The 27,658-nt window shown below is 58.4% G+C and overlaps 2 protein-coding genes across 2 annotated transcripts in view; both read left to right on the plus strand.

Moving 5' to 3' along the window:
• Positions 1 to 3,027, plus strand: part of LOC135457609 (DENN domain-containing protein 4B-like) — a 12,222-nt gene extending 9,195 nt beyond the window's left edge. The window contains exons 2-5 of the mRNA XM_064732316.1: positions 238 to 429; positions 1,304 to 1,469; positions 1,701 to 1,765; positions 2,225 to 3,027. Of these exons, the coding sequence (XP_064588386.1) occupies positions 238 to 429; positions 1,304 to 1,469; positions 1,701 to 1,765; positions 2,225 to 2,370 (569 nt within the window). The 3' untranslated portion in view covers positions 2,371 to 3,027. The remainder of the gene's footprint in view (positions 1 to 237; positions 430 to 1,303; positions 1,470 to 1,700; positions 1,766 to 2,224) is intronic.
• An 836-nt stretch (positions 3,028 to 3,863) lies between these two features.
• GATAD2B (GATA zinc finger domain containing 2B) overlaps positions 3,864 to 27,658 on the plus strand; it is a 36,697-nt gene continuing 12,902 nt past the window's right edge. The window contains exons 1-2 of the mRNA XM_064732566.1: positions 3,864 to 4,021; positions 25,164 to 25,493. Coding sequence (XP_064588636.1) covers positions 25,165 to 25,493 — 329 coding nt within the window. The 5' untranslated portion in view covers positions 3,864 to 4,021; position 25,164. The remainder of the gene's footprint in view (positions 4,022 to 25,163; positions 25,494 to 27,658) is intronic.

Genomic DNA, 27,658 nt, shown 5'->3' on the forward strand with positions numbered 1-27,658 from the left:
CTGTCCTGAGCCCCCCCAGCCCTGTCCTGCAGCCTTGTTGGGATCCCAGCACGGCCCCCGAGACCCCCAGGTGGGTTTGGGGCTTTTGGGGGTCCTTCACCACCACAATTTGGGGGTGCTCTCCCATTCCCAGGGCTGGGGGCAGGGAGTCCCTCACCACCACAATTTGGGGGTCCCGCAATTCTGGGTTCTGGGGGGTTTTGGTGGTGGTGCTGAGCCCCCCAGCCCTGTTCCCAGCACAGCCCCTGAGACCCCCGGGTGGGTTTGGGGGATTCTGGGGGTCTCTGGGGGGGTCCCTGGTGGTCCTGAGCCCCCTCCCCGCCCCGCAGCCCCCCGAGCCGTCGCGGGTCCGGGTGAGGCTCCTGTGGGATGTGCTGAGCCCCGACCCCGAGAGCTGCCCCCCGCTCTACGTGATCTGGAGGCTGCACAGTGAGAAAGGGGCTGGGACTGGGGATTTGGGGATTTGGGGGATTGGGGATTTGGGGTGTGGGATTGGGGATTTGGGGATTTGGGGATTGGGGGATTTGGGGTATGGGATTGGGGGATTTGGGGTATGGGATTGGGATATGGGGATATGGGGATATGGGTTTGGGGTTGAGATTTAGGATTGGGGATTGGGGGATTTGGATATGGGATTCGGAAAGGGGATATGGGATTTGGGTATGGGATTGGGAATTGGGATTGGGGGATTTGGGGTATGGGATTGGGAAATGGAATATGGGATTGGGGTGTGGGAATGGGGTATGGGATTGGGGAATTGGGGTGTGGGAATGGGAATTGGGATGGGAGATTGGGGGATTTGGGATTGGGGGATTTGGGGTGTGGGATTGGGAAATGGAATATGGGATTGGGGCATTGGGGGATTGGGGCATTGGGGGATTGGGATATGGGATTAGGAATGGGAATATGGGAATAGGGGTATGGGATTGGGGTGTGGGATTTGGGGATATGGGAGTGGGATGTGGCGTTGGGGGATTGGATTTGGGGTATGGGGACATGAGGATATGGGAGTGGGGGTGTGGGATTGGGGACAAGGGAATGGGGATATGGAAATGGGGGTGTGGGATTGGGGGTGTGGGATTGGGAGATGTGGGGATGGGGTACACAGGGGATGGAAGGAGTTGAGGAATGGCCAAGAGCAAAGAGGGGGCTCGGGGACACCTTGGGGTCACTCTGGGCTCACCCTTTGGGGTCCCCAGGTGACATCCCAGGGCATTTGGGGACATTGGGGTGACGTTTTGGGGTCCCCAGGTAGCATCCCAGGGGATTTGGGGTCACTGGGGTGACGTTTTGGGGTCCCCAGGTAGCATCCCCCCCCGGCTGCAGCCCTGGGGCCCCCCGGCCCGCCCGTTCTCGCTGCCCTTCCTGGAGGCCCTGCTGGGCCACGTGGGGCTCAACGAGGTGCACAAAGCCATCGGGCTCTTCCTGGAGACCCTGGCGGACCCCGGGGCCCCCCAGACCCTGCACAGGTATGGACACACCCCAAATACCCCAAACACCCCAAATACCCCAAATTCCCCCATCCTGGAGACCCTGGCGGCCCCCCGAGCCCCCCAGACCCTGCACAGGTACGGACAGACCCCAAATACCCCAAAATCCCCCAAATTCCCCCAAATTCCACCCAAATCCACCCCAAATTCCTCCAAAATCATCCCAAATACCTCAAAATCCCCCCCAACTCCCCCCTGTCCCCCCTGCAGGGGCATTTACCGGGAGCTGCTGTTCCTGACGCTGGCGGCGCTGGGCCGGGAGCACACGGACATCGGTACCGGGGGGCACGGGGGGATATGGGGGGCTCAGGGGGACCCTGGGGGGTGTTGGGGGCTCAGAGGGGAGACGAGGGTGGCACAGAGGGGACATGGGGGGCTCAGGGGGTGTTTTGGGGGGGGGCACAGTTGGTTTAGGGGGCTCAGAAGGATGGGGGGGTGGCACAGAGGGACACGGTGGGTGTTGGGGGCTCAGAGGGGACACTGGGGGTCTCGGAGGACATGGGGGGCTCAGGGGGTGTTTGGGGGGGGACACTGGGGGTCTCAGGGGCACCTGGGTGACATTAGGGGCTCAGGAGGGGGACACGGTGGGTCTGGGGGGGCTCAGGGTGTGTTTAGGGGGGACCCGGTGGGTGTAGGGGGCTCAGAGGGACACGGGGGGCTCAGGGCATGTTCAGGGGGCACACCGGGGGTCTCGGGGGTCCATTCTGACCCCTCCCCGTGCCCCCCCCCCCCAGCCGCCTTTGACCGCCGGTACCGTTCGGCGCTGGCCAAGCTGGGCGGGGCCCCGGGCCGGGACGAGCTGCGGCGGCGGCGGGCGCAGCCCCCGAGTGCGCGAGCGAGCGAGTGCCGCCGGTGCTTCGGGGCGCCCCCCGAGTGCTGAGGGACCCCCGGGACCGGGACAGGGAACGCCGGGAACCCCCCAGGATGAGATAGGAACGACCCCCCCAGGGCACCCCCAAAGTGGGGCAGGGACCCCCTTGAGGGTTGGGGGAGGCTTGAGGTGGGGATGGGACCCCCAGGACCCCCCCTCAAATGCTCCAGAGTGGGGTTGGGACCCTCAGGACCCCCCTCAAATACTCCAGGACCCCCCTCAAATACTCCAGGAAGGACAAGGGACCCCCCTTAAATGCTCTAGGAGGCAGAAGAGACCCTCAGGACCCCCCTCAAATACTCCAGGAGGGACAAGGGACCCCCAAGACTTCCCTCAAATGCTCCAGGGTGGGAGAAGGACCCCCAGGACCCCCATTTCAATGCTCTAGGGTGGGGGAAAAAGACCCCCAAGCCCCCCTCAAGTACTCCAGCATGGGGAAGGGACCCCAGGACCCCCCTCAAATGCTCCAGGAGGGAGAAAGGACCCCCAGGACCCCCCTCAAATGCTCCAGGGTGGGGAGAAAGGACCCCCGCCCCCCCAGGCTCACGACGGGTTTTCTATGTCAGTATTAATATATTTTTATTTATTTATTCAGCCTCCCCCAGAGTGAGAGCGCGGGTGGGACGGGCAGGGGCGGCTCTGGGGGGGTTCCCCATCCTCATTTCTGTCCCGAGGGGGTTCGGGGGTGCCAGGGCAGCTGGGGGGGCTCTGGGTTTGTGCTCCCCGGGGGATTTGGGGCCATTGGGGGGTTCGGTGGCCATTGGGGGGGGTTCGGGGCCGCCCCCTCCCCTCGCACTGTGCAATAGCAGCCCCAGCCCCAGGGGCCTGTAAATAAAAGCTGCTGCGGTATTTTCCTCGCTGGCTCCGGGATCATTTTTATTTACCGGGGGGGTTTGAGGGTGCGGAGCCCCCCTGAGGGGAGTGAGGCCGGCTCCGCCATCTTGGACCCTGGCGCTGCCCTCAGGCCGCCATCTTGGATACGGGCACGGGCCATGAGGCCTCGCGGCCGCCGAGCCCCGCGCGCTGCGGCCCCGCCGGGCATTGGGGGGGCTCTGCCCGCTGTCCCCAGAACCGGGATCTCCTCCCCGGAGCCACCGCGGCCTCGCAGCGGCGCCACGTGCGGCGGAACCGGGCCGGTGCTGGGCCCGGGACCGGTACGGCGGCTGGGAGGGGACAAAACTCCGCAGCGCGCCGGGGGAGAAGTCGCGCGCCGCCACCGCGCGCCGCCGGCAGTACCCGGATGTTCAGGCTCGGGGACCCATTAAAGGCGCCCCGCGGGGAAGCTCGGCGCATTTCCATTGGTGCAGCGGCACGTCAATCATTACTGAGACACCCAGTGAAAGCTGGCAGGCGGGATAAGAGAGGATCGCAGCGATTCCATTGGTGAGATCTCATGCCAGTCTGCACGTCGCGCCAATGGACGTCGCGGCTGGGGTCGGGAGGCGGGGCGGGCGCGGCGGCGGCGGCGGCCAATCAGCGGCATTGTTTGTGGTGGTGCCGGTTGCGCTCGGCGGCGGCCGCGTCTGCTCCGCCCGCCCGGCCCGGGACCCCCGGGACCGCCCGGGACCCGCCGGGATCCGCCAGGAGCCACCGGGAACCGTCCGGAACCCACCGGGAACCGCCGGGAACCCGCCGAGACCCCCCGCGACCCCCGAGCCAGGTGAGGCCCGCGGGGGCGGCGGGGCCGGGCCCGGCGGGGGCGGGGCAGGGCCTGGCTGGGGATGGGGGGGGCGAGAACCGGGGTTGGGGGGGATTTTGGGGGATCAGGCGGATTTTGGGGGGCTGAGAGTGGATTTTTTGGGGGGCTCAGGGGGATTTTGGGGGCTGAGGGCAGCAGGCAGAGCCCGAGGGGTTGGGCGGCGGCGGAGCTCGGATTTTGGGGAGCAGAGCTCGGATTTGGGGGAGCAAAGCGCAGGGATTTTAGGAAGCAGAGCTCAGATGTGGGGGAGCAAAGCCCAAGGATTTTGGGGAGCAGAGCACAGGGATTTGGGAGTGCGGAGCTCGGGGATTTTGGGGAGCAGAGCTCAGATTTTGCAGGGCAGAGCTGGGGGATTTTGGGGGGTAGAGCTCAGATTTAGGGGAGCAGAGCCAGGAATTTTTGGGGAGCAGAGCTGAGGGATTTTGGGCAGCAGAGCACAGGGATTTGGGAGTGCGGAGCTCAGGAATTTTAGGGAGCAGAGCTCAGATTTGGGGGAGCAAATCACAGGGATTTTGGGGGCAGAGCCGGCAGGATTGGGGTCACAAAGCAGACAGATCTGGGGGGAAAGAGCTCGGATTTTGGGGAGCAGAGCTCAGAGATTTGGGAGTGTGGAGCTCTGGGATTTTGGGGAGCAGAGCACGGGGATTTCGGGTATTAGAGCTCAGAGATTTTGGGGAGCAGAGCTCAAATTTGGGGGAGCAGAGCTGAGGGATTTTTGGCGTGCAGAGCTCAGGGATTTTGGGGATCGGAGCTCAGGGATTTTGGGGGGCAGCTTTCAGGGATTTTGGGGATCAGAACTGAGGGATTTTGGGGGGCAGCTCTCTGGGATTTTTGGCATGCAGAGCTCAGGGATTTTGGGGGCAATGTTCAGGGATTTTGGGGAGCAGAGCTCAGATTTGGGGGGTAATGCTCAGAGATTTTGGGGGGCAGCTTTCAGGTATTTTTGGGGATCAGAACTGAGGGATTTTGGGGAGCAGCTCTCTGGGATTTTTGGCAAGCAGAGCTCAGGGATTTTGGGGAGCAGCTCTCTGGGATTTTGGGGAGCAGCTCTCTGGGATTTTTGGCAAGCAGAGCTCAGGGATTTTGGGGCTCATCCCGGGCGGTTTGGGGGCGCTCCGGGCAATCCGGGGCTGTTCCCGATGGATTTAGGGGTGCGGATCCTGGAACCCCCCGGATCTCCCCCTCGAGCCCCGCTTTGTTCCGTGCGGGCTCCGGGGCCGCTCCCGGTTCCCGGTTCCTTCCCGCGCCGTTTCCCGGCCGCATCCCGGATTTCCTCCCCGCGGGATTCTCCCTCTTTTCCTGCCGCCCCCCCCCCTCATTTCCCGGGGCACCGGGGAAACTTCGCCATCCCCGGCCGGGCTGGGCGGGATCGGGGGCTGGGAGGGGGCGCGGACCCCTCCTCACCCATGCTGGGCAGCTGCGTCCTCTCGCAGCGCAGATCCGAGAGGATTCCTCCTCTCGGGGATTGAGGATTCCTCCTCCCGGGGATTGAGGGTTTCTCCTCGCCCAGATTCCCCAAATTGAGGCGATTTTGGGCGCTTTGGAGCCTGGAGAGGGATCTGTGATGGCGGGGGGAGGGGGTGGCTTGCCGGGAACTGAGGAGGAGGAGATTTGGGAATCTGGGAGCAGGGAGGAAGAGCCAGGATCCATTGGCTTTTCCAGAGCGTTTCTGATTTATTTTATTTTTTAATTTTTAATTTTAACATCCATTTGATTTTTTTTTTTTTTTTGGGGCTTCCTCGGCTGCTGCCGGGCAGGAGGAGGAGGAGGAGGAGGAGGAAGGGGGAGCTCGGCAATGGGAGCAGCTCCTCCTGGCAGGAGTGTGGGAGGATTTGACTCCTGTTCCTCGCTGCTCCCGGCTGGGGGCTGGGGCTGAGGAGGCAGCCGCGGTTTTGGGGCAATTTCAGGCATTTTAAGGACTGGGGGGTGCCCACTCTGAGAGACCCTGGCACGTGCCAGGATCTGGGACATCCCCCAAAAATCTGTGTGGTGTTGGGGTGCAGTGGAGCTTCCATAGGGAATCCCTGCTGGGAATGCAGGACTGGCTGGGATTTGGTGGGGTTGGAGCTGCTGGGATCCATCTGTGGTGGTTCCATGCTCTGATCCTTTCTGATCTTGGTGCCACCTTCCCCTGGCACCATTCCTGGCACTGCCCCCATCCCTTTTCCATCTCTGCTTGGAGCATGTGCCAGGATTTGGGACATCCACTCAGGGATTTTGGGGGGCAGAGCTCAAGGATGCTCATGCTGAGGTTGCTCTTGGGGTGCAATGGAGTTTCCATAGGGAATTCCTGCTGGGAATGCAGGATTGGGCTGGGATTTGGTGGGGTTGGAGCTGCTGGGATCCATCTGTGGTGGTTCCATGCTCTGATCCTTTCTGATTTTGGTGCCACCTTTCCCTGGCACCATTCCTGGCACTGCGGGCGGCTCCCGGGCTGCCCTCGGGTGCTGTTCCACACGGAGAGCAGCAATTCCTGCCTGGCAGGGTGGATTCATCCCACTCAGGATGCTCCTGGGAGCACCTTCCCCTCCAGTGCCACCTCCCAGGGGGGTTGGGATCCAAATCAGGAGAGGAATTTCCCAAATTCCATCCAAATTTCAGCTTTTTCCTGATTATTTCCCAGTTCATTGACAGTTTTCCATGCTTGGCTCTTCCATCTCCAATGGCAAAAATGGTCCATGGTTGTTCCTGGTGGAAATCTGTGGGTCTGGGTTTCACATGGATCCTGGAATTCTGTCCCATGGATGGCTGGGGTTGTGTTTACCATTGATTTTGTTGGTGTTTTAGGATTTTTTTCCAGGTTTTTAGGGAAATCTATGGCTTTGGGTTTCACATGGATCTGGGAATTCTCCTCAATGGATGGCTGGGGTTGTGTTTGCCGTGGGTTTTGTTGGTGTTTTAGGATTTTTTCCAGGTTTTTAGGGAAATCTATGGCTTTGGGTTTCACCTGGATCTTGGAATGGCTGGGGTTGTGTTTGCCCTGGGTTTTGTTGGTGTTTTAGGATTTTTTGAGATTTTTAGGGAAATCTGTGGCTTTGGGTTTCACATGGATCTGGGAATTCTCCTCAATGGAGAGGCTGCTCATCCATCCCAGCATCCATTCTTGCTTTCCCAGCAAGAAATCCCCCAAAATCCGCCTGAAATCCCCCAAAATCCACCTGAAATTTCTCAAAATCCACCTGAAATCCCCCCAAATCCACCTGAAATTTATCAAAATCCACCTGAAATTCCCCAAAATCCACCTGAAATTCCCCAAAATCCGCCTGAAATTCCCCAAAATCCACCTGAAATTCCCCAAAATCCACCTGAAATTCCCCAAAATCCGCCTGAAATTTCTCAAACTCCTCCTGAAATTCCCCAAAATCCGCCTGAAATCCCCCAAAATCCACCTGAAATTCCCAAAATCCATTGTTCCTTGGCTGGAGGAAGGGTTGGGAATCCCAGTTTGCTCCCAGTTCCAGCTGGGTGCAGGTGGAGCAGCTCCATCAGGAATTTCCCAACTCCTCAAACACATCCCAGTGCTGGGGGATTCTGAGGGCAAAGGCAGCGACCAGAGGGACACGGAATTCCAGGGAATTCCAAAATTATCCCATTGTTCTCCTTGAGTAACTCCAAAAAAAAAAGGAAGGTTTAGGAAATTCCAGAACCCAAAATTTGCTGGTTTTACTGGGAAGTTGGAGCTGCTGGATGTGGGTGGGGATGGCTCTGGTGTCCCTTGGGATGGGAATCCTGAATTTCCATCAGGCCAAGGACACATTCTGGGGGGTTAACCCAGTTGGGATTGGGATGAATCCATAGGAATGGGATCACGGATTCCTGCTTTTCCATGGAATGGCCTCAATGGAAGGTTTAGGGAATTCCAGAACCCAAAATTTGCTGGTTTTAGTTGGAAATGCTGGTCTGGGAAGTTGGAGCTGCTGGATCTGGGTGGGAATGGCTCTGGTGTCCTTTGGGATGGGAATCCTGATTTTCCATCAGACAAAGGACACATTCTGGGGGGTTAACCCAGCTGGGATTGGGATGAATCCATAAGGAATGGCCTCAAGGGAAGATTAAGGGAATTCCAGAACCCAAAATTTGCTGGATTTAGCTGGAAGTGCTGGGTTGGGAAGTTGGAGCTGCTGGATGTGGGTGGGGATGGCTCTGGTGTCCCTTGGGATGGGAAGCCCAAATCCCATCAGGCAAAGGGGACATTCTGTAGGGATTGGGATGAATCCATAGGAATGGGATCATGGATTCCTGCTTTTCCATGGAATCACCTCAGTGGAAGGTTCAGGAAATCCCAGAACCCAACACTCACTGGTTTTACTGGGAAGTTGAAGGTGCTGGATGTAAGTGGGGATGGCTCTGCTGTGCATTGGGATGGGAATCCTGAATTTCCATCAGGCAAAGGAGGGGTTAACCCAGCTGGGATTGGGATGAATCCATAAGGAATGGCCTCAAGGGAAGAACCCAAAATTTGCTGGTTTTATTGGGAAGTTGGAGCTGCTGGGTGTGAGTGGGAATGGCTCTGGTGTCCTTTGGGATGGGAATCCTGAATTTCCATCAGGCAGAGGAGGGGTTAACCCAGCTGGGATTGGGATGAATCCTTTGGAATGGGATCGTGGATTCCTGCTTTTCCATGTCCTATCCTGGCAATCCTTTGGTTGTGTTGGGTTTGTGGTGGAACCTCCTTGAGCGAGGCCTTCCCTGGAGATCAGGGTTCCCATGAAGGGCAAAATTGGGGAAAAATTGTCCATTTTCCTGCTTTATCATCCTCTGGTTTTCCCAGAATCTCTTCCTGGTTATACAGTGCCAGCCTGAAGCCAGCTTGGGATGGCTCCAATTCCAGGTGCTGTCGTTTGGGAGGAGGGAATTGGATCCAGGAATTCTGGTTTGGTTTTCCCAGTGGGGAGGAAGATCCAGGGATCCGTGAGGATAAAAGAATCTCTGCTCAGAATTCCCAAAGCCCTTTCCAGGAAACAGGAGCTGCCAGGGAATGGATCCATAGGGAAAAACCCCAAATCCAAAATTCAGTGATGTTTGGGTGCCTCCTTTGCCCCTCCTGGCTGGGAGGATCCTTGGGAAGGTCGGAGCTGTGGGATGGGAGGGATTCCATCCCTTCCCAAATCCCCACCCAGCACAAACAGGGCTGGAAAGGGGGAGGATGGAACCAGGTGCTGAAAATCCAGGGAAATGGAGAAATGAAGGAATTTGCTGCTCTCCTGTGCCCTCTGCGTTTTCCGTGGACGCAGCCTGGAATAAATCATCCCCGGGCCCATCCCACCCCCTCATTAGCTGATAAATCCATGGAAACGAGCATGCAATTAAAGCTAATTAATCCTTTCCCCCTTTGGAAACCAAATTGTTCCATTTTATCCAATAAAGGCAAACTGGGGGGTTCCAGTGCTGGAATTCCCGGGCTCCCACAGCTCAGGGCTGGAACAGAGCCCTGCATGTTGGGGATTATCGGGGTGTTTTGGGCAGATCTGACATTTTCCATCTGCTCCAATGTCCAGCCTGGCCTTGAGCACTTGCAGGGATGGGGCAGCCCCAGATTCCCGGGATAATCTGTGCCAGGGCCCTGCCACCCTCACAGGGAGGGCTGGAGCGAGGACAGGGATATTCCTGTGGCTGAGGAATCCCAAATAGCCAGGCTCAATCTCCCGGGTTTTGGTGTAAAACTGTGTTTTAAACTCCCATGTTTTGGTTTAAAGTTATGTTTTAAATTGCCATGTTTTGGTGTAAAGCTGTGTTTTAAACTCCCATGTTTTGGTTTAAAGTTGTGTTTTAAACTGCCATGTTTTGGTGTAAACTGTGTTTTCCATTCCCTGGATTCTCCATCCCTGGATTCTCCATCTGGGATCTCCATCCGGATTCCCATCCCTTTGGATTCTCCATCCCTGGATTCTCCATCCTGGGATTCTCCATCCTGGGATTCTCCATCCCTGGATTCTCCATCCCTGGATTCTCCATCCTTGGGATTCTCCATTCCCTGGGATTCTCCATCCCTGGGTTCTCCATCCCTGGGATTCTCCATCCCTGGGATTCTCCATCCCTGGATTCTCCATCCCTGGATTCTCCATCCCTGGGATTCTCCATCCCTGGGATTCTCCATCCCTGGGATTCTCCATCCCTGGGATTCTCCATCCCTGGATTCTCCATCCCTGGGATTCTCCATCCCTGGGATTCTCCATCCTTGGGATTCTCCATCCCTGGGATTCTCCATCCCTGGATTCTCCATCCCGGGATTCTCCATCCTTGGGATTCTCCATCCCTGGGATTCTCCATCCCTGGGATTCTCCATCCCTGGGATTCTCCATCCTGGGATTCTCCATCCCTGGATTCTCCATCCCTGGGATTCTCCATCCCTGGGATTCTCCATCCCTGGGATTCTCCATCCCTGGATTCTCCATCCTTGGGATTCTCCACCGTCCCATCCTGGGATTCTCCATCCCTGGGATTCTCCATCCCTGGGATTCTCCATCCCTGGATTCTCCATCCCGGGATTCTCCATCCTTGGGATTCTCCATCCCTGGGATTCTCCATCCCGGATTCTCCATCCTGGGATTCTCCATCCCTGGGATTCTCCATCCTGGGATTCTCCATCCCTGGGATTCTCCATCCCTGGGATCTCCTCCATTCCCTTGGGATTCTCCATCCCTGGATTCTCCATCCTTGGGATTCTCCATCCCTGGGATTCTCCATCCTTGGGATTCTCCATCCCTGGGATTCTCCATCCCTGGGATTCTCCATCCCGGATTCTCCATCCCTGGATTTCCCATGTGGTGAATGCTCCAAGCTCTCGTTAATTCCTTAACGAGGCCCCAGATTTGTCCCCATCCTGTTCCTGCTGGGACACCCCCAGCCCTGGGGACCCAGGGTGGGATTTGGGCTCCTCTGGAGTTGGGCTCAGCAGGATCAGGAGGTTTGGGACAGCCCAAACCCCTCTGGGTGCTCCTTCTGCAGGGCCAACCCACGGGTGGCATCTCCTGAGCATTCCTTGGAATGTTCCCAGGGAACCCTCAGGGCTCTCCCCCTGCTCCTTGCTGGGACCCTTTGGCTTCTCCCTCCCATCCCTCAGCAGCTCCTCCTGCCCCTTCCCTTGGGGCCTTTTTTGGGATTTTGGTGTCGTCCTTGGCATCCCTTGGTATCTTCCTGGTGTCTTGTGTGGCATCTTGTGTGGCATCTTCATCCACATCCCTGGGCGCATCCCTGGGATCCCTGGGCACATTCCCTGGGCAAATTCTGCCCTGGGATCCCTGGGCACATTCCTGGATCCCTGGCACTTCCTGGGTCCTCTGGATTCCCTGGCACATTCCCTGGGCACATTTCCTGGGACCTTCCTGGGATCCCTGGGCACGTTCTGGGTTCCCTGGCACATTCCTTGGGAATCCCTTGGGATCCCACATTCTCGAATCCTTGGGCACATTCCTGGGATCACTGGGATTCCCTGGGCACATTCTGGGATCCCTTTGGCACATTCTGTGGGCAGATTCTGCCCTGGGATCCCTGGGATTCCTGGGCACATTCCCCGGGATCCCTGGGCACATTCCTTGGGATTCCCTGAGATCCCTGGGCACATTCTCAGATCCCTGGGCACATTCTGGGATCCCTGGGCACATTCCCTGAGATCCCTGGGACTCCTGGGCACATTCCCGAATCCTTGGGCACATTCTGGGATCCCTTGGCACTTCTCGTCGGGCAACTGCTGGGATCCCTGGGCACATTCCTGGGATCCCTGGCATTCCTGGGCACATTCCCTGGATCCCTGATTCCATCCCTGGGCTCATTCCTGGGATTCTGGGATCCCTGGGCATTCTGGATTCCCTGGCACATTCTGGATCCTGGGCCATTCCCTGAGATCCCTGGGACCCTGGACACATTCCCGGGATCCCTCGGGCTCATTCCTGGGACTTCCCTGGAGATCCCTGGGCACATTCTGCGATCCTTGGCCCCATTCCTTGAGATTCCCTGGGATCCCTGGGCACATTCCTGGGATCCCTGGGCACATTCCCTGGGTTCATTCCCCGGGATCCCCGGGCTCATTCCCCGGTCACATTCCGGGACCCCTCGGGACCCTCTCGGTGCCCCGGGCCCGGCGATCCCGCGGCCGCCCCGCGGTGTTCCGGCGCTGGGAGGGGCGGCTCCCGGCGGCCCCGGGGCTCCTTTTTGGGAGGGAAAGAGTTAAAATTCCAGGGGAGGGAAGGAGCTTCCATGAATGAAGACAAAGTTTGGCGGGGGGCCAGCAGCGGGGGAGGGGGAGCGGGGAGGGGGCGGCCGAAATCCCAGCGAAAATCAAACCCCCCCCCCCAAAAAAAACCCAAAAAATCCGGAGCCAATTCCATGTCGGGAAGCGCCAAACCGGTCACGACCGGAATTTTTATTTTTATTTTTTTCTTAAATTTTTTTTTTTTTTCATTCAAATTTTTTTTTTTTTTTAATTCCCTTTTTTTTTTTTTTTTTTTTTTTTTTCTTCTCTCCTCTCCCTTCTCTCTTTTTTCCCTGCCCCCGCGAGGCATCATGGGAAAAAGTCAGCATCCCCCCTTTTCTTTTGTTTAATAAAACAGAACGCGCATGATTGGCAGGGAAGGGCCCGCTCGGAGCGCGGCTCCGGCTCCGGCTGCGGCTGCGGCGGCTCCGATGGAGCGCAGGGCCCGGCCCGGCCCCGGCCGCCCCCCGCTCCCGCTCCTGCCCCCGCTCCTCCCTCGCTCTCTGGGCAGCTCGAGGCGGCAGCAGCAGCCGCGGGAGTACCGGACCTGTGAGTATCCGTCCCACCGTGCCGCGTTTGGCAGGCGATCCGCACAAAAGGCTTCCTTTTAAGCTGATTTTTTAATTTTATTGTGGTTTTGTTTTGTGTCTGGAGGGAGTGTTTTAAGGAGGAAAGGAGCGCCGGTGCTGGGTTTGCTGTCGGAGCGGCTCCGTGGTTCCCTTCTCGCTTCCCTCCCCCCTTTCCCCACCATCGCTATTCCCCTGGAATTCTCCCATCCCATCCCACCCGACTGGACGGGGTGGGGGGTGACAAAAATCCCGAAAATGCCGGCAATGACAATGCCTGGCATCGGTGTCACCCCTGCCCTGCCCGCGGTGATCGATGGAATGATCGATTGGTGATCGATGGCCCCGCCGAGCCGCACAAAGGCAGCGCCCGCAGTCGAGGAAATCGGGAAGCGTTGTTATATAAGGGAGCCTGGGAAGTCTGCGTCATCCCGGATGGGGAGGGGGCCGGGCGCTCCCTCCTCCCCCCGCCTCCCATCCCAGCGCTTTTTATTGGATTTTCTTTTCCCAGCTGGATTTTCCCTAAACGGGCCGTCCCAGGCAGATGTGCTGGAATTTTTATCTCTCTTTAAGAGTTTGTGGAGTTTTGGGGTCTTTCCCCTCTCCCATTTCAGGGCATAAAGCAGTTTATGGAATTCCTGCTCTCCTCACACATCCCAAAAATCCTGGGGTGGGATGAGGTGTGAGGTTTGTGCTGCTGGACATTCCCTGCTCCCGAGAAACGGAGTTGGACAAGAACACAAACTTAGGGAAGGGAAGCACTTTGGGGAGGGAGGATTTTCCTCCTCTCCTGCTTTTCCTGCTTCCCATTGTTAGTTTTGTACTTGACCCGGAGGTGCAGAATGTGAGGACATCCCGAGCTGGGGGTGCTGATCTGGAATCCAGGAGATCCAGAATCTAAGGGATCCGGAATCTGAGAGATCCAGGGTCTGGGAGATCTGGAAATGGGGGAATCCAGGGAATGGGAGATCTGGAATCTGAGAGATCAGGGTCTGGGAGATCTGGAACTGGGGGAATCCAGGGAATGGGAGATCTGGAATCTGAGAGATCCAGGGTCTGAGAGATCTGGAACTGGGGGAATCCAGGGAATGGGAGATCTGGAATCTGAGAGATCCAGGGTCTGGGAGATCTGGAACTGGGGGAATCCAGGGAATGGGAGATCTGGAATCTGAGAGATCAGGGTCTGAGAGATCCAGCGTCTGGGAGATTTGGAACTGGGGGAATCCAGGATCTGAGAGATCCAGGGTCTGGGAGATCTGGAATCTGGGACATATGGAATTGGGAGATCCAGTCAGGGGGATCCAGGCTCTGGGAGATCTGGAATCCAGGAGATCCGGGGTCTGGGAGATCCAGAATCTGAGAGATCCGGAATCTGAGGGATCCAGGGTCTGGAAAATCTGGAATCTGGGAGATCCAGGATCTGGAAGATCCAGGGTCTGGGAGATTCAGAATCTGGGAGATTCAGAATCTGAGGGATCCAGGGTCTGGAAAATCTGGAATCTGGGAGATCCAGGATCTGGAAGATCCAGGGTCTCGGAGATTTGGGATCTGGGAGATCCAGAACCTGAGAGATCCATGGTCTGAGAGATCCAGGGTCTGGGAGATCCAGAATCAGGAGATCCAGGGTCTGGGAGATCTGGAATGTGGGAGATGGGGAGCTAGGGGGATCCAGGATGTGAGAGATTTGGAATTGGGGAGATCCAGGGTCTGGGAGATCTGGAATCTGGGAGATCAGGGTATGGGAGATTCAGAATCTGAGAAATCCAGGGTCTGGGAGATCTGGAATCAGGGAGATCCAGGGTCTGGGAGATCCAGAATCAGGGGATCCAGAGTCTGGGAGATCTGGAATCCAGGAGATCCAGGGTCTGGGAGATCCAGAATCAGGGGATCCAGGGGCAGGGCCCGGTGTCCCCGTGCTGGGATCCAGGAGCAGCAGCAGAACTCCTGGAGCACTTTGCTCCGAAGGAATTCCCACCCTGCTCCCATCCCTGCCCAAATCCTTCCTCCTATTCCCATTCCCTCCCGGGAGCAGCCGTGTCCCTTCTGGGATGGCTCCGGGATCGTTTTTGGGGCTTTTCTGCTGTTCCTTTAATCCCGGAGCTCCTCCTGCTCCGGAGAAAATCCCCGTGAGCCGCCCTCGCCCTCCCGTACCTGCCCGGGATTCCTGCCGGGCATTCCTGGAGCCGCAGCCCTGGGAGCTGCGGGGTTTTTGTTCTTTTCCCCTTCCCGGATCCCGCTGCCGCGCCGTTAAATCCTAATTACCTTTTTAGGTGATTATCCTTTTCCTGGCGTTCCTGGGGAATGCCGGCGCTGGGAGCCAGCCATTTTGTGTGCCGTGCCCAACGCGCCGTTCGACGGCGGCGGCGTCGGGATGGGCCGAGCCCAGACGGGACCGGAGCCCCCGGAGCAGAGATGGCTCCGGATGAGCTGCGGAATCCCCACGGGATCAGCGGGGATTGGCACCAGATCCTGGGGTTTGGGGGGGTTTGGGGAGCAGGAGTGTGCCCAGGTGAGCTGCAGGTGTTGGGTCTCACCGATTCCTGATCCTGGGAAAAGGGAAATTTAATGGGATTTGGATGGGTTTTATTCCATCATATCTGAGTGATGTCTGGGTTTGGAGTGACCAGGATTGACGCCAGATCCTGGGATTTAGGGGGGTTCAGGCAGTGGGAATGTGCCCAGGTGAGTTGGATCTCACCAATTCCTGATCCCTGATCCTGGGAAAATGGAACTTTAATGGGATGTGGACAGGTTTTATTCCATCAGATCTGGGTGATATCTGGGTTTGGAGTGACCAGGATGGTGCTGGAGCACCTCGGCTCCGGGGATGGATGTCAGGGATCACGTTGGGTTTGGATTCTGGGTTTCTCCTGGACGCTGTCACCGATGTCGGGATGGGCCGAGCCCAGACGGGACCGGAGCCCCCGGAGCAGGGCTGGGGCCGGGTGGCTCCGGATGAGCAGCCAGCCCTGCGGAACCCCCACGGGATCAGCGGGGATTGGCACCAGATCCTGGGGTTTGGGGGGGTTTGGGGAACGGGAGTGTGCCCAGGTGAGTTGGATCTCACCAATTCCTGATCCCGGGAAAATGGGAATTTAATGGGATTTGGATGGTTTTGTTCCATCAGTCTCATATCTGAGTGATGTCTGGGTTTGGAGTGACCAGGATTGACGCCAGATCCTGGGGTTTGGGGGGGTTTGGGCAACGGGAGTGTGCCCAGGTGATCCGCAGGTGTTGGATCTCACCAATTCCTGATCCTGGGAAAACGGGAATTTAATGGGATTTGGATGGGTTTTATTCTATCATATCTGGGTGATGTCTGGGTTTGGAGTGACCAGGATTGATGCCAGATCCTGGGATTTGGGGGGTTCAGGCAGTGGGAATGTGCCCAGGTGAGTTGGATCTCACCAATTCCTGATCCCAGGAAAACGGGAATTTAATGGGATGTGGACAGGTTTTATTTCATCATATCTGGGTGATGTCTGGGTTTGGAGTGACCAGGATTGATCCCAGATCCTGGGATTTGGGGGGGTTTGGGGAGCAGGAGTGTGCCCAGGTGAGCTGCAGGTGTTGGGTCTCGCCAATTCCTGATCCTGGGAAAACGGGAATTTAATGGGATTTGGATGGTTTTGTTCCATCAGTCTCATATCTGAGTGATGTCTGGGTTTGGAGTGACCAGGATTGACGCCAGATCCTGGGATTTAGGGGGGTTCAGGCAGTGGGAATGTGCCCAGGTGAGTTGGATCTCACCAATTCCTGCTCCCCAATCCCGGGAAATTGGACTTCAATGGGATTTGGATGGGTTTTATTCCATCAGTCTCATATCTGAGTGATGTCTGGGTTTGGAGTGACCAGGATTGATGCCAGATCCTGGGATTTGGGGGGGTTTGGGGAGCAGGAGTGTGCCCAGGTGAGCTGCAGGTGTTGGATCTCACCAATTCCTGATCCCAGGAAAACGGGAATTTAATGGGATTTGGATGGTTTTGTTCCATCAGTCTCATATCTGAGTGATGTCTGGGTTTGGAGTGACCAGGATTGATGCCAGATCCTGGGGTTTGGGGAGCAGGAGTGTGCCCAGGTGAGCTGCAGGAGTTGGATCTCACCAATTCCTGATCCCAGGAAAAGGGAAATTTAATGGGATTTGGATGGTTTTATTCCATCAGTCTCATATCTGAGTGATGTCCAGGTTTGGAGTGACCAGGATTGATGCCAGATCCTGGGATTTAGGGGGTTCAGGCAGTGGGAATGTGCCCAGGTGAGTTGGATCTCACCAATTCCTGCTCCCTGATCCTGGAAAATGGAACTTTAATGGGATGTGGACAGGTTTTATTCCATCATATCTGGGTGATGTCCAGGTTTGGAGTGACCAGGATTGATGCCAGATCCTGGGGTTTGGGGGGGTTTGGGGCACCAGGAGTGTGCCCAGGTGATCCGCAGGTGTTGGATCTCACCAATTCCTGATCCTGGGGAACCAGGACTTGAATGAGATTTGGATGGGTTTTATTCTATCATATCTGAGTGATGTCTGGGTTTGGAGTGACCAGGATTGACTCGTGGGGTTTGGGGAACAGGAGTGTGCCCAGGTGAGCTGCAGGTGTTGGGTCTCGCCAATTCCTGATCCTGGGGAACCAGGACTTGAATGGGATTTGGATGGTTTTGTTCCATCAGTCTCATATCTGAGTGATGTCTGGGTTTGGAGTGACCAGGATTGACGCCAGATCCTGGGATTTAGGGGGGTTTGGGCAACAGGAGTGTGCCCAGGTGAGCTGCAGGTGTTGGGTCTCACCAATTCCTGATCCTGGGAAAACGGGAATTTAATGGGATGTGGACAGGTTTTATTTCATCATATCTGGGTGATGTCTGGGTTTGGAGTGACCAGGATGGTGCTGCAGCACCTTGGCTCCGGGGATGGGTTTGGATTCTGGGTCTCTCCTGGGATTAATTCCGGCATTCCAGCCCCAAATGGAAACTGGGGGACACTCTGGGTCCCCTGAGGCTGCCTCAGCCTGGGAATACCCGAGCTCCCCAAGGAGCAGAGCAGGAGCTGGGCTGGTTTATCCCTGATCCCCATCCTCGGTCCTTTGGATCCCAGGGATCCACTTTGGCTCCTCTGGAGCTGTCAGGGCTCTGCTCGATGGAATTCCAGCACTGCTGGGGAGGGATTGAGAAACAGGAGGGAGCTTGGGAGATCAGGGATTGTTCCTGGAGGATCAGGGATCACTGGATCCCTCCTGGAGGATCAGGGATTGTTCCTGGGGAGATCAGGGATTGTTCCTGGAGGATCAGGGATCACTGGATCCCTCCTGGAGGATCAGGGATCACTGGATCGCTCCTGGTGGATCAGGGATTGTTCCTGGTGGATCAGGGATTGTTCCTGGTGGATCAGGGATCACTCCTGGTGGATCAGGGATCACTCCTGGTGGATCAGGGATCATTCCTCGTGGATCAAGGATTGTTCCTGGTGGACCAGAGATCACTCCTGGTGGATCAGGGATCACTGGATCGCTCCTGGTGGATCAGGGATTGTTCCTGGAGGATCAGGGTTCACTGGATCGCTCCTGGTGGATCAAGAATTGTTCCTGGTGGATCAGGGATCATTCCTGGTGGATCAGGGATCATTCCTCGTGGATCAAGGATTGTTCCTGGCGGATCAGGGATCATTCCTCGTGGATCAAGGATTGTTCCTGGTGGATCAGGGATTGTTCCTGGAGGATCAGGGTTCACTGGATCACTCCTGGTGGATCAAGAATTGTTCCTCGTGGATCAAGGATTGTTCCTGGTGGATCAGGGATCATTCCTCGTGGATCAGGGATCATTCCTCGTGGATGAAGGATTGTTCCTGGTGGATCAGGGATCACTCCTGGTGGATCAGGGATCACTCCTGGTGGATCAGGGATCACTGGATCGCTCCTGGTGGATCAGGGACCACCAGGATCAAGGATTGTTCCTGGCAGATCAGGGATCCCTCATGGTGGATCAGGGATTGTTCCTGGTGGATCAGAGATCACTCCTGGTGGATCAGGGATCATTCCTCGTGGATCAAGGATTATTCCTGGCGGATCAGGGACCGTTCCTGGTGCTGGATCAGGAATTACAGCCCCTCCATGAGCTCCGGAGGCTCCAAGGCCAGGAATTGGTGCTGGAAGACCAACGTGGGGATTGACCCAATGGAAAACCCTCCAAGGAGGCTGGGAAGGAGCTGGGACCTCCCTGGATAAACCCTGGCTGGAATTAACTCCTGCTGCTGCCAAGTTCTGCACTCCATCGGTAAATCCCAGGATATTTCATCTCTCCCTGGATATTCCCACTTCCTTCTGGAATATTCCTTCTTTTGGCCCAACTCACTCGTTCCAGCCTTTCAAATCCTCCTGCTGCTGATTTTTTTTTTATTTTTTTGTGTTGGATATTTCCCCCTGTGGGCACCACATCCAACCTCCATGGAAGAGGGGGTGCTGCTTTGTTTGTCTGTGCCAAACCCGTCGTGCCGGGCCCCGCGGAGCAGGAGGGACGTGCTGGGGAGCGCGTGGTGCCCCGAAGGGACAGCACCCACGGAGAGCTGGAGCCACCAGCAGGAGCTGGGCAGCAGCCTGGCATTCCTGGAGAGCCCCCCCGGGTCGGGGCAGCCCACCCTGCCCATGCCACCCTGCCCATGCCACCCTGCCCATGCCACCCTGCCCATCATCCCACCCTGCCCATCCCACCCTGCCCATCCCACCCTGCCCATCCCACCCTGCTCATCCCACCCTGCCCATGCCACCCTGCCCATCCCACCCTGCCCATCCCACCCTGCCCATCCCACCCTGCCCATCCCACCCTGCCCATCCCACCCTGCCCATCCCACCCTGCCCATCCCACCCTGCTCATCCCACCCTGCTCATCCCACCCTGCTCATCCCACCCTGCTCATCCCACCCTGCCCACCCCACCCTGCCCATCCCACCCTGCCCATCCCACACTGCCCATCCCACCCTGTCCATCATCCCACCTGCCTATCCCACCCTGCCCATCCCACCCTGCTCATCCCACCCTGCTCATCCCACCCTGCCCATCCCACCCTGCCCATCATCCCACCCTGCCCATCCCACCCTGTCCATCCCACCCTGCCATCCCACCCTGCTCATCCCACCCTGCCCATCCCACCCTGCCCATCCCACCCTGCTCATCCCACCTGCTCATCCCACCCTGCTCATCATCCCACCCTGCCCATGCCACCCTGCCCATCCCACCCTGCTCATCCCACCCTGCTCATCCCACCCTGCTCATCCCACCCTGCCTATCCCACTCTGCCCATGCCACCCTGCCCATGCCACCCTGCCCATGCCACCCTGCCCATGCCACCCTGCTCATCATCCCACCCTGCTCATCCCACCCTGCTCATCCCACCCTGCTCATCCCACCCTGCCTATCCCACTCTGCCCATGCCACCCTGCCCATCCCACCCTGCCCATGCCACCCTGCCCATCTCACCCTGCTCATCATCCCACCCTGCCCATCCCACCCTGCCCATCCCACCCTGCTCATCATCCCACCCTGCCCATCCCACCCTGCCCATCCCACCCTGCCCATCCCACCCTGCCCATCATCCCACCCTGCCCATCCCACCCTGCCCATCCCACCCTGCTCATCATCCCACCCTGCCCATCCCCCCTGCCCATCCACCCACCCTGCCCATCCCACCCTGCCCATCCCACCCTGCCCATCCCACCCTGCCCATCCCACCCTGCTCATCATCCCACCCTGCCCATCCCACCCTGCCCATCCCACCCTGCCCATCCCACCCTGCTCATCCCACCTGCTCATGCCACCCTGCCCATCCCACCCAGCCCATCCCACCCTGCTCATCCCACCCTGCCCATCCCACCCTGCCCATCCCACCCTGCCCATCCCACCCTGCCCATCCCACCCTGCCCATCCCACCCTGCTCATCCCACCCTGCCCATCCCACCCTGCTCATCATCCCACCCTGCCCATCCCACCCTGCCCATCCCACCCTGCTCATCATCCCACCCTGCTCATCCCACCCTGCTCATCCCACCCTGCCCATCCCACCCTGCCCATCCCACCCTGCCCATCCCACCGTGCCCATCCCACCCTGCCCATCCCACCCTGCCTATCCACTCTGCCCATCCACCCTGCCCATGCCCCTGCCCATGCCACCTGCCAGCCCACCCTGCCCATCCCACCCTGCCCATCCCACCCTGCTGCTCATCCCACCCTGCCATCCACCCTGCCCATCCCCCGTGCCCATCATCCCACCCTGCCCATCCCACCCTGCAGTCGTGGCTCCCAGGATTCCACGCCGTGCATCCAGCTCCCGTTTTCCATCCCTTTTGCCACCATTGGGGAGTTTGTTTCCAGCGAGGAGGATTTTTCAGGTGGAAGCTGAAGGGAGAGGCTGTTCCCTGGGATGTGCTGATCACCCGGGGCTGTGCCCGAGGGCAGCAGGGCCGGATGATCCGGTTTGGGATGTGCCGAGACCGGAGCCTGTCCGACCTCCAGACAATTCCCAGTGTTGGAACCGTTCCTGCTCTTTGCTGTGGATTTCTGCATGGAACCAGGAGCTCTCCCCTGGCTTTCCCAGCGCTCTGGAAATTCCCAGTGGACCCTCCCCTTCCCCCTGCAGCCACAGGGCCCCATTCAACACCGAATCCGAAGCCTCATTTAATTTTTATTGGATCTGGCTGAGCCTGGAGAACCTCTGGAGCGGATTAAATAGTGCTGGGCCCCATTCCCGGTAACGGCACTTGGGATTTGTTGGGATTTTGCCAGAGGGGAGGGCACTGGGAGACCACCTTGGTGATGGAGCAGGGACTGGGGGCATCTCCAGAATTCCTGCAGGATGCTTCCATTCCCTGCAGAGGACTGGGGGGATCTGCAGGATCCTGGAGGGGACAAGCAGGATGTTGGAGCAGGAGATCCTGGTTGTCCCTGCTGGATCCCATCTCCATGCTCAGTTCAGCTCTCCATGAGGAGCTCCTGTCCCATGGGATGTTGCTCCTGTGGATTCTCTCCCTCTCCCTCCTCCCTCTCCTTGCTGTGAGCAGCAGGAGATCCTGGTTCTCCCTGCTGGATCCCATCTCCGTGCTCAGTTCAGCTCTCCATGAGGAGCTCCTATCCCATGGGATGTTGCTCCTGTGGACCTTTCCCTCTGCCTCCTCCTCCTCCTCCTCGCCGTGAGCAGCGCTGGGCAGGAGATCCTGGCTCTCCGTGCTGGATCCCATCTCCGTGCTCAGTTCAGCTCTCCATGGGAGCTCCTGTCCTGTGGGATGTTGCTCCTGTGGATTCTCTCCCTCTCCCTTCTTCTCCTTGCCATGAGCGGCACAGGGCAGCTCTTCCTGCTGGATCCCATCTCCATGCTCAGTTCAGCTCTCCATGGGAGCTCCCATCCCATGCAGTGTTGCTCCTGTGCATCTCTCCCTGTCCCTCCTCTGTCTCCTCACTGTGAGCAGCAGGAGATCCTGGTTCTCCGTGCTGGATCCCATCTCCATGCTCAGTTCAGCTCTCCATGGGAGCTCCCATCCCATGCAGTGTTGCTCCTGTGCATCTCTCCTCTCCCTCCTCCTCCTTGCCGTGAGCAGCGCTGGGCAGGAGATCCTGGCTGTCCCTGCTGGATCCCATCTCCGTGCTCGGTTCAGCTCTCCATGGGAGCTCCTATCCCATGCAATGTTGCTCCTGTGGATTCTCTCCCTCTCCCTTCTCCTCCTTGCCGTGAGCGGCGCAGGGCAGCTCTCCCTGCTGGATCCCATCTCCGTGCTCAGTTCAGCTCTCCATGGGAGCTCCTGTCCCGTGGGATGTTGCTCCTGTGGACCTCTCCCTGTCCCTCCTCTCTCTCCTTGCTGTGAGCAGCAGGAGATCCTGGTTCTCTGTGCTGGATCCCATCTCCGTGCTCAGTTCAGCTCTCCATGGGAGCTCCTGTCCCATGGGACGTTGCTCCTGTGGATTCTCTCCCTCTCCCTCCTCCTCCTTGCCGTGAGCGGCGCAGGGCAGCTCTCCCTGCTGGATCCCATCTCCGTGCTCAGTTCAGCTCTCCATGAGGAGCTCCCATCCCATGGGATGTTAATCCTGTGGATTCTCTCCCTCTCCCTCCTCCTCCTCGTGAGCGGCACAGGGCAGCTCTCCCTGCTGGATCCCATCTCCGTGCTCAGTTCAGCTCTCCATGGGAGCTCCTATCCCATGCAGTGTTGCTCCTGTGCATCTCTCCTCCTCCTCCTCCTCCTCGCCGTGCCCGTTGCTGGCACGGGGCTGCAGCCGCAGCGCCGGGCGCGGCTCCGGGCGCTCCCGGGTGTCTGGAACGTCCCCGCTCCCCCCGGGGTCACGGCTGCGGGACGGGGGCGGGAGCGGCTCCCCCGGCCTGTCCCGGCTTGCCGGGCTAAATTTGGGAGACGTGCGGAGAGACGGGATCAGCAGGTAGGGAAGAGCCCCAGGTGCTCCTCGGAGGCTCCGTCCGGCGTTTTTTGGGATCGTATTTGGGATTTCCGTGGGTTTTCCTGCTGCCCTCGTGCTCCTGCTGTCTCCAGTGGGACTGAACTCATGTGCTGATGTGCGGATTGTCATTCCAGGGGTTTGTACCCTTTGGAAGGGTTTATCCCGGGAATGACTCGGAGCCGGGTCCTGGCAGGTGAGGAGCAGCTCCAGGTGCTCCCCAGGACACTTTCTGTTCCCTGCAGAGCAAGGAATTCCCGAGCCAGCCGCATGGAATTCCCAGCGGCTCCCCGGGTGTTTGTCCCGGTCCCCAGCCCTGCTCCTCGGGGCAAGGCCTCGCCCAGCTGCTCTGCAGGTGGAGCTCCCCTGGCTCTTTGTTGTCGGAGCTGGTTCCTTATCAGCCTGGGAGCGGGCTTGGGATGGGGTTGGGATGAGCTCCAGGCCTGGGATGGGGTTGGGATGAGCTCCAGGCCTGGGATGGGGTTGGGATGAGCTCCAGGCCTGGGATGGGGTTGGGATGAGCTCCAGGCCTGGGTTGGGGTTGGGATGGGCTCCAGGCCTGGGATGGGGTTGGGATGGGCTCCAGGCCTGGGTTGGGGTTGGGATGGGCTCCTGCCTGTTTTCCAGAGGGCATTCCTGCACCTGGAGCTGAGGTGGGAGGGCGGGGATGGACCTGCCTGAGCATTCCTGCCTGGAGAAGGCACGGTGGGGATTTCCTGGCGTTCCGGGGGGTTCATCCCAGCCCCCCTTCCTTGCTGAGCCCCATCCATGGGGTTTAGTCCCAAAGGAGGGATGGTGGTGCTGTTCCCAGGGACTGCAGGGGCTTCAGAGGGGCAAACTCCTGGCCTGGATGGGAGCTGGGGAGTTGAAGATCTGTGAGGAGGTCAGAGCTCTCCAAGAGGTTGGAGCTCTGTGAGATTAGAGCTCTCCATGGGGTTGGAGCTCTGTAGGATTGGAGCTCTCCAAGGGTTGGAGCTCCATGAGGAGATCAGAGGTCTGTGAGATTGGAGCTCTCCAAGAGGTTGGAGCTCTCACAGAAGTCGGAGCTCCATGAGGAGACCAGAGCTCTGTGAGGAGGTCAGAGGTCTGTGAGATTGGAGCTCTCCAGATGTTGGAGCTCTGTGAGGAGATCAGAGCTCTCCAAGGGTCGGAGCTCTGTGAGATTGGGGCTCTCCAAGGCATCTCAAGGTGCTGTGAGATTGGAGCTCCATGAAGAGTTCAGAGCTCTCCTAGAGGTTGGAGCTCTGTGAGATCAGAGCTCTCCAAGGGGTTGGAGCTCCATGAGGAGATTGGAGCTCTCCCATATGTTGGAGCTCCATGAGGAGATCAGAGCTCTCCAAGGCGTTGGAGCTCCATGAGGAGATCAGAGCTCTCCAAGAGGTTGGAGCTCTGAGAGGTTGGAGCTCCATGAGGAGATCAGAGCTCTCCCATATGTTGGAGCTCCACAAGGAGATCAGAGCTCTCCAAGAGGTTGGAGCTCTGTGAGGTTGGAACTCTCCCAGATGTTGGAGCTCCATGAGGAGATCAGAGCTCTCCAAGGCGTTGGAGCTCCATGAGGAGATTGGAGCTCTCCCATATGTTGGAGCTCCATGAGGAGATCAGAGCTCTCCAAGGGGTCAGAACTCCATGAGATCAGGGCTCTCCAAGAGGTTGGAGCTCTGTGAGATTGAAGCTCCATGAGGAGATCAGAGCTCTCCTAGAGGTTGGAGCTCTGAGAGGTTGGAGCTCCATGAGGAGATTGGAGCTCTCCCATATGTTGGAGCTCCATGAGGAGATCAGAGCTCTCCAAGAGGTTGGAGCTCTGAGAGGTTGGAGCTCCATGAGGAGATCAGAGCTCTCTGAGGAACCCAAGCTGAGCTCGGGGGGGATCCTGGGGGGTTCCCTGGCACCCTTGTCCCTGACCTGTCCCTGTCCCTGTCCCTCAGGATGGACCGCATGACGGAGGACGCGCTGCGCCTGAACCTGCTCAAGCGGAGCCTGGAGCCGGCCGAGGAGCGCGAGGACGTGCTGGCCAAGAGGCTGAAGATGGAGGGACACGAGGCCATGGAGAGGCTGAAGATGCTGGCGCTGCTCAAGCGCAAGGACCTGGCGGGGCTGGAGGTGCCCCACGAGCTGCCCGTGAAGCCGGACGGGATCAAGGGCTACGAGGAGAAGCTCAACGGGAGCCTGAGGCCCCACGGCGACGGGCGCAGCGCGGCCCGGCCGGGCAAGGAGAACATCAACGACGAGCCCGTGGACATGAGCGCCAGGAGGAGGTGGGTGCTGGGGGTGAAGTGGGGTTTGGGGGGTCCTGGAGAGCCCCTCGTGGTGACACCGAGAGCTGGGGATGGTGGGGTGAGGGGGAACGGCTCCCATGGACAGAGGGCGGGTGGGATGGGAGGGTGGCACAGGTTATCCAGGGATTGTGGATTCCTCATCCCTGGAAGTGTCTGGGGCCAGGCTGGAGCAGCCTGGGGTGGTGGGAGGTGTCCCTGGAGGGTCCTGCTCGAGTGAGGAGCTGCAGCCTCAGCGGAATTCCTGGGATTCTGTGCAACGTGAGGGTTCCAGTGGGACACCGGCGTCACACCCGGACACTTGGATGGACACAGGAAATCAGCCCTGGGAGTGCTGGGAATGCTCCACTCGGAGTTGAGAACTGAGCCTGGGAATGTCTCATTTTCCTGGATTTTCCCTGGGAATTCTGGGAATGCTCCACTCTGAGTTGAGAAGTGAGCCTGGGAATGTCTCGTTTTCCTGGATTTTCCTTGGGAATGTGCTCCACCTCTCCTCACCTCTGCCTGCCTCCCTGGCCATGGCTCCTCTCTAGTGATTCTGTTGGAATTCTGCTCTCCCCTGGACAAAGGAAACCCAACAATTGGTGATTCCTCATGGATGGATCCATTTTCCCTCTTGGATTTGGACTCTGCCTTGTTCCCCTGGTGGAATGTCAGTGATCCAGCCTGGATTTATTGGGATGCTCCTCCAAACAGGAGCTGCAGGAAGGACAGCCCTGACCCAGGACAGTCCCACCCAGACTGGAGCTCCTGGCTCTCAGCCTGCTTTGCCTCGGCCTCCTTCTCCTTGGGATGCTCTGGGGTTTCCCTGCTGGAGCCCTTTGGAATATCCACAGAAGCAGCGGGAATGTCTGGGAGCAATCCCAGCTCTGAGCATCTCCCCAGCCCTGGAGCAGCCAAACCTGGGGCTGGGATGGGCTCTGGGCTCCCTCCTGGGTGCTCAGAGTTTGGGGTGAGAAATTCCACGGAGTCCCCTCGCTGCAGGGACCTTCCACAATGGATTATCCCAGTTTTCCAAGGCTCTCCAGATGAAATCCAGGCTCTCAAAGGGCTTTCCTTGGACTCTCCTTGCCTGGATGGTCCCACCTGGATCCCGCTGGACTCCACCACTGATTTTTGATTTCTTTATCCTGCTGCTCCTTTGGTTTCCCAATCCCATCATGGATCAGTTGGATATTCGTGCAGGTTTTCCTTCATGGAATGAGCTTTTCCAATAGATTTGGGTTGGGATAGGCCTGGAGTGGTGCTGCTGATGTGGGGGGCTCAGCCCCTTCTCCACCACAGTGAGGATTCCAGGCTGGAGTATCCCTGGAGTATCCCTGGAGTATCCCTGGAGTATCCCTGCCATTCCCTCCCATCCCAGCCCCAGGACACGCTCCTGCTTCCCCCCTCATTCCCAGGTGGGATTTGCAGCCCTGGAGGGCGAGGGAGTGCATTGGAGGGAGCCCTTCCCTCCTGGTGTCCTGGGAGCTGCCCTGCTCTGGATCCGTGCTGGAACCAGGGGGATCCTGCTCCCCAAATCCCACATTGCTGGTTCACTGGGGCTCCCCAAATTCCTGCCTCACTGGGGCTCCCCAAATCCCAAATTCCTGCCTTACTGGGGCTCCCCAAATCCCCAATTCCTGGGGGCTCCCCAATCCCCAATTCCTGCCTCACTGGGGCTCCCCAAATCCCACATTCCTGCCTCACTGGGGCTCCCCAAATCCCACATTCCTGCCTCACTGGGGCTCCCCAAATCCCCAATTCCTGGGGGCTCCCCAAATTCCTGCCTCACTGGGGCTCCCCAATCCCCAATTCCTGGGGGCTCCCCAATTCTGCCTCACTGGGGTTCCCGAATTCCTGCGGGCTCCCCAAATCCCAAATTCCTGCCTCACTGGAGCTCCCCAGATCCCAAATTCCTGCCTCATTGGGGTTGTTCCCAAATCCCAGTCCCTGCCTCACTGGGGCTCCCCAGTCCCCAGTTCCTGGGGGCTCCCCAGATCCCCAAATTCTGCCTCACTGGGGCTCCCCCAATCCCCAATTCCTGCCTCACTGGGGCTCCCCAATTCCTGCCTCACTGGGGCTCCCCAGATCCCAAATTCCTGCCTCACTGGGGCTCCCCAAATCCCACATTCCTGCCTTAGTGGGGCTCCCCAATTCCTGGGGGC

This window comes from Zonotrichia leucophrys, chromosome 25, assembly GCF_028769735.1.
Source record: "Zonotrichia leucophrys gambelii isolate GWCS_2022_RI chromosome 25, RI_Zleu_2.0, whole genome shotgun sequence".
Lineage (NCBI taxonomy): Eukaryota > Metazoa > Chordata > Aves > Passeriformes > Passerellidae > Zonotrichia > Zonotrichia leucophrys.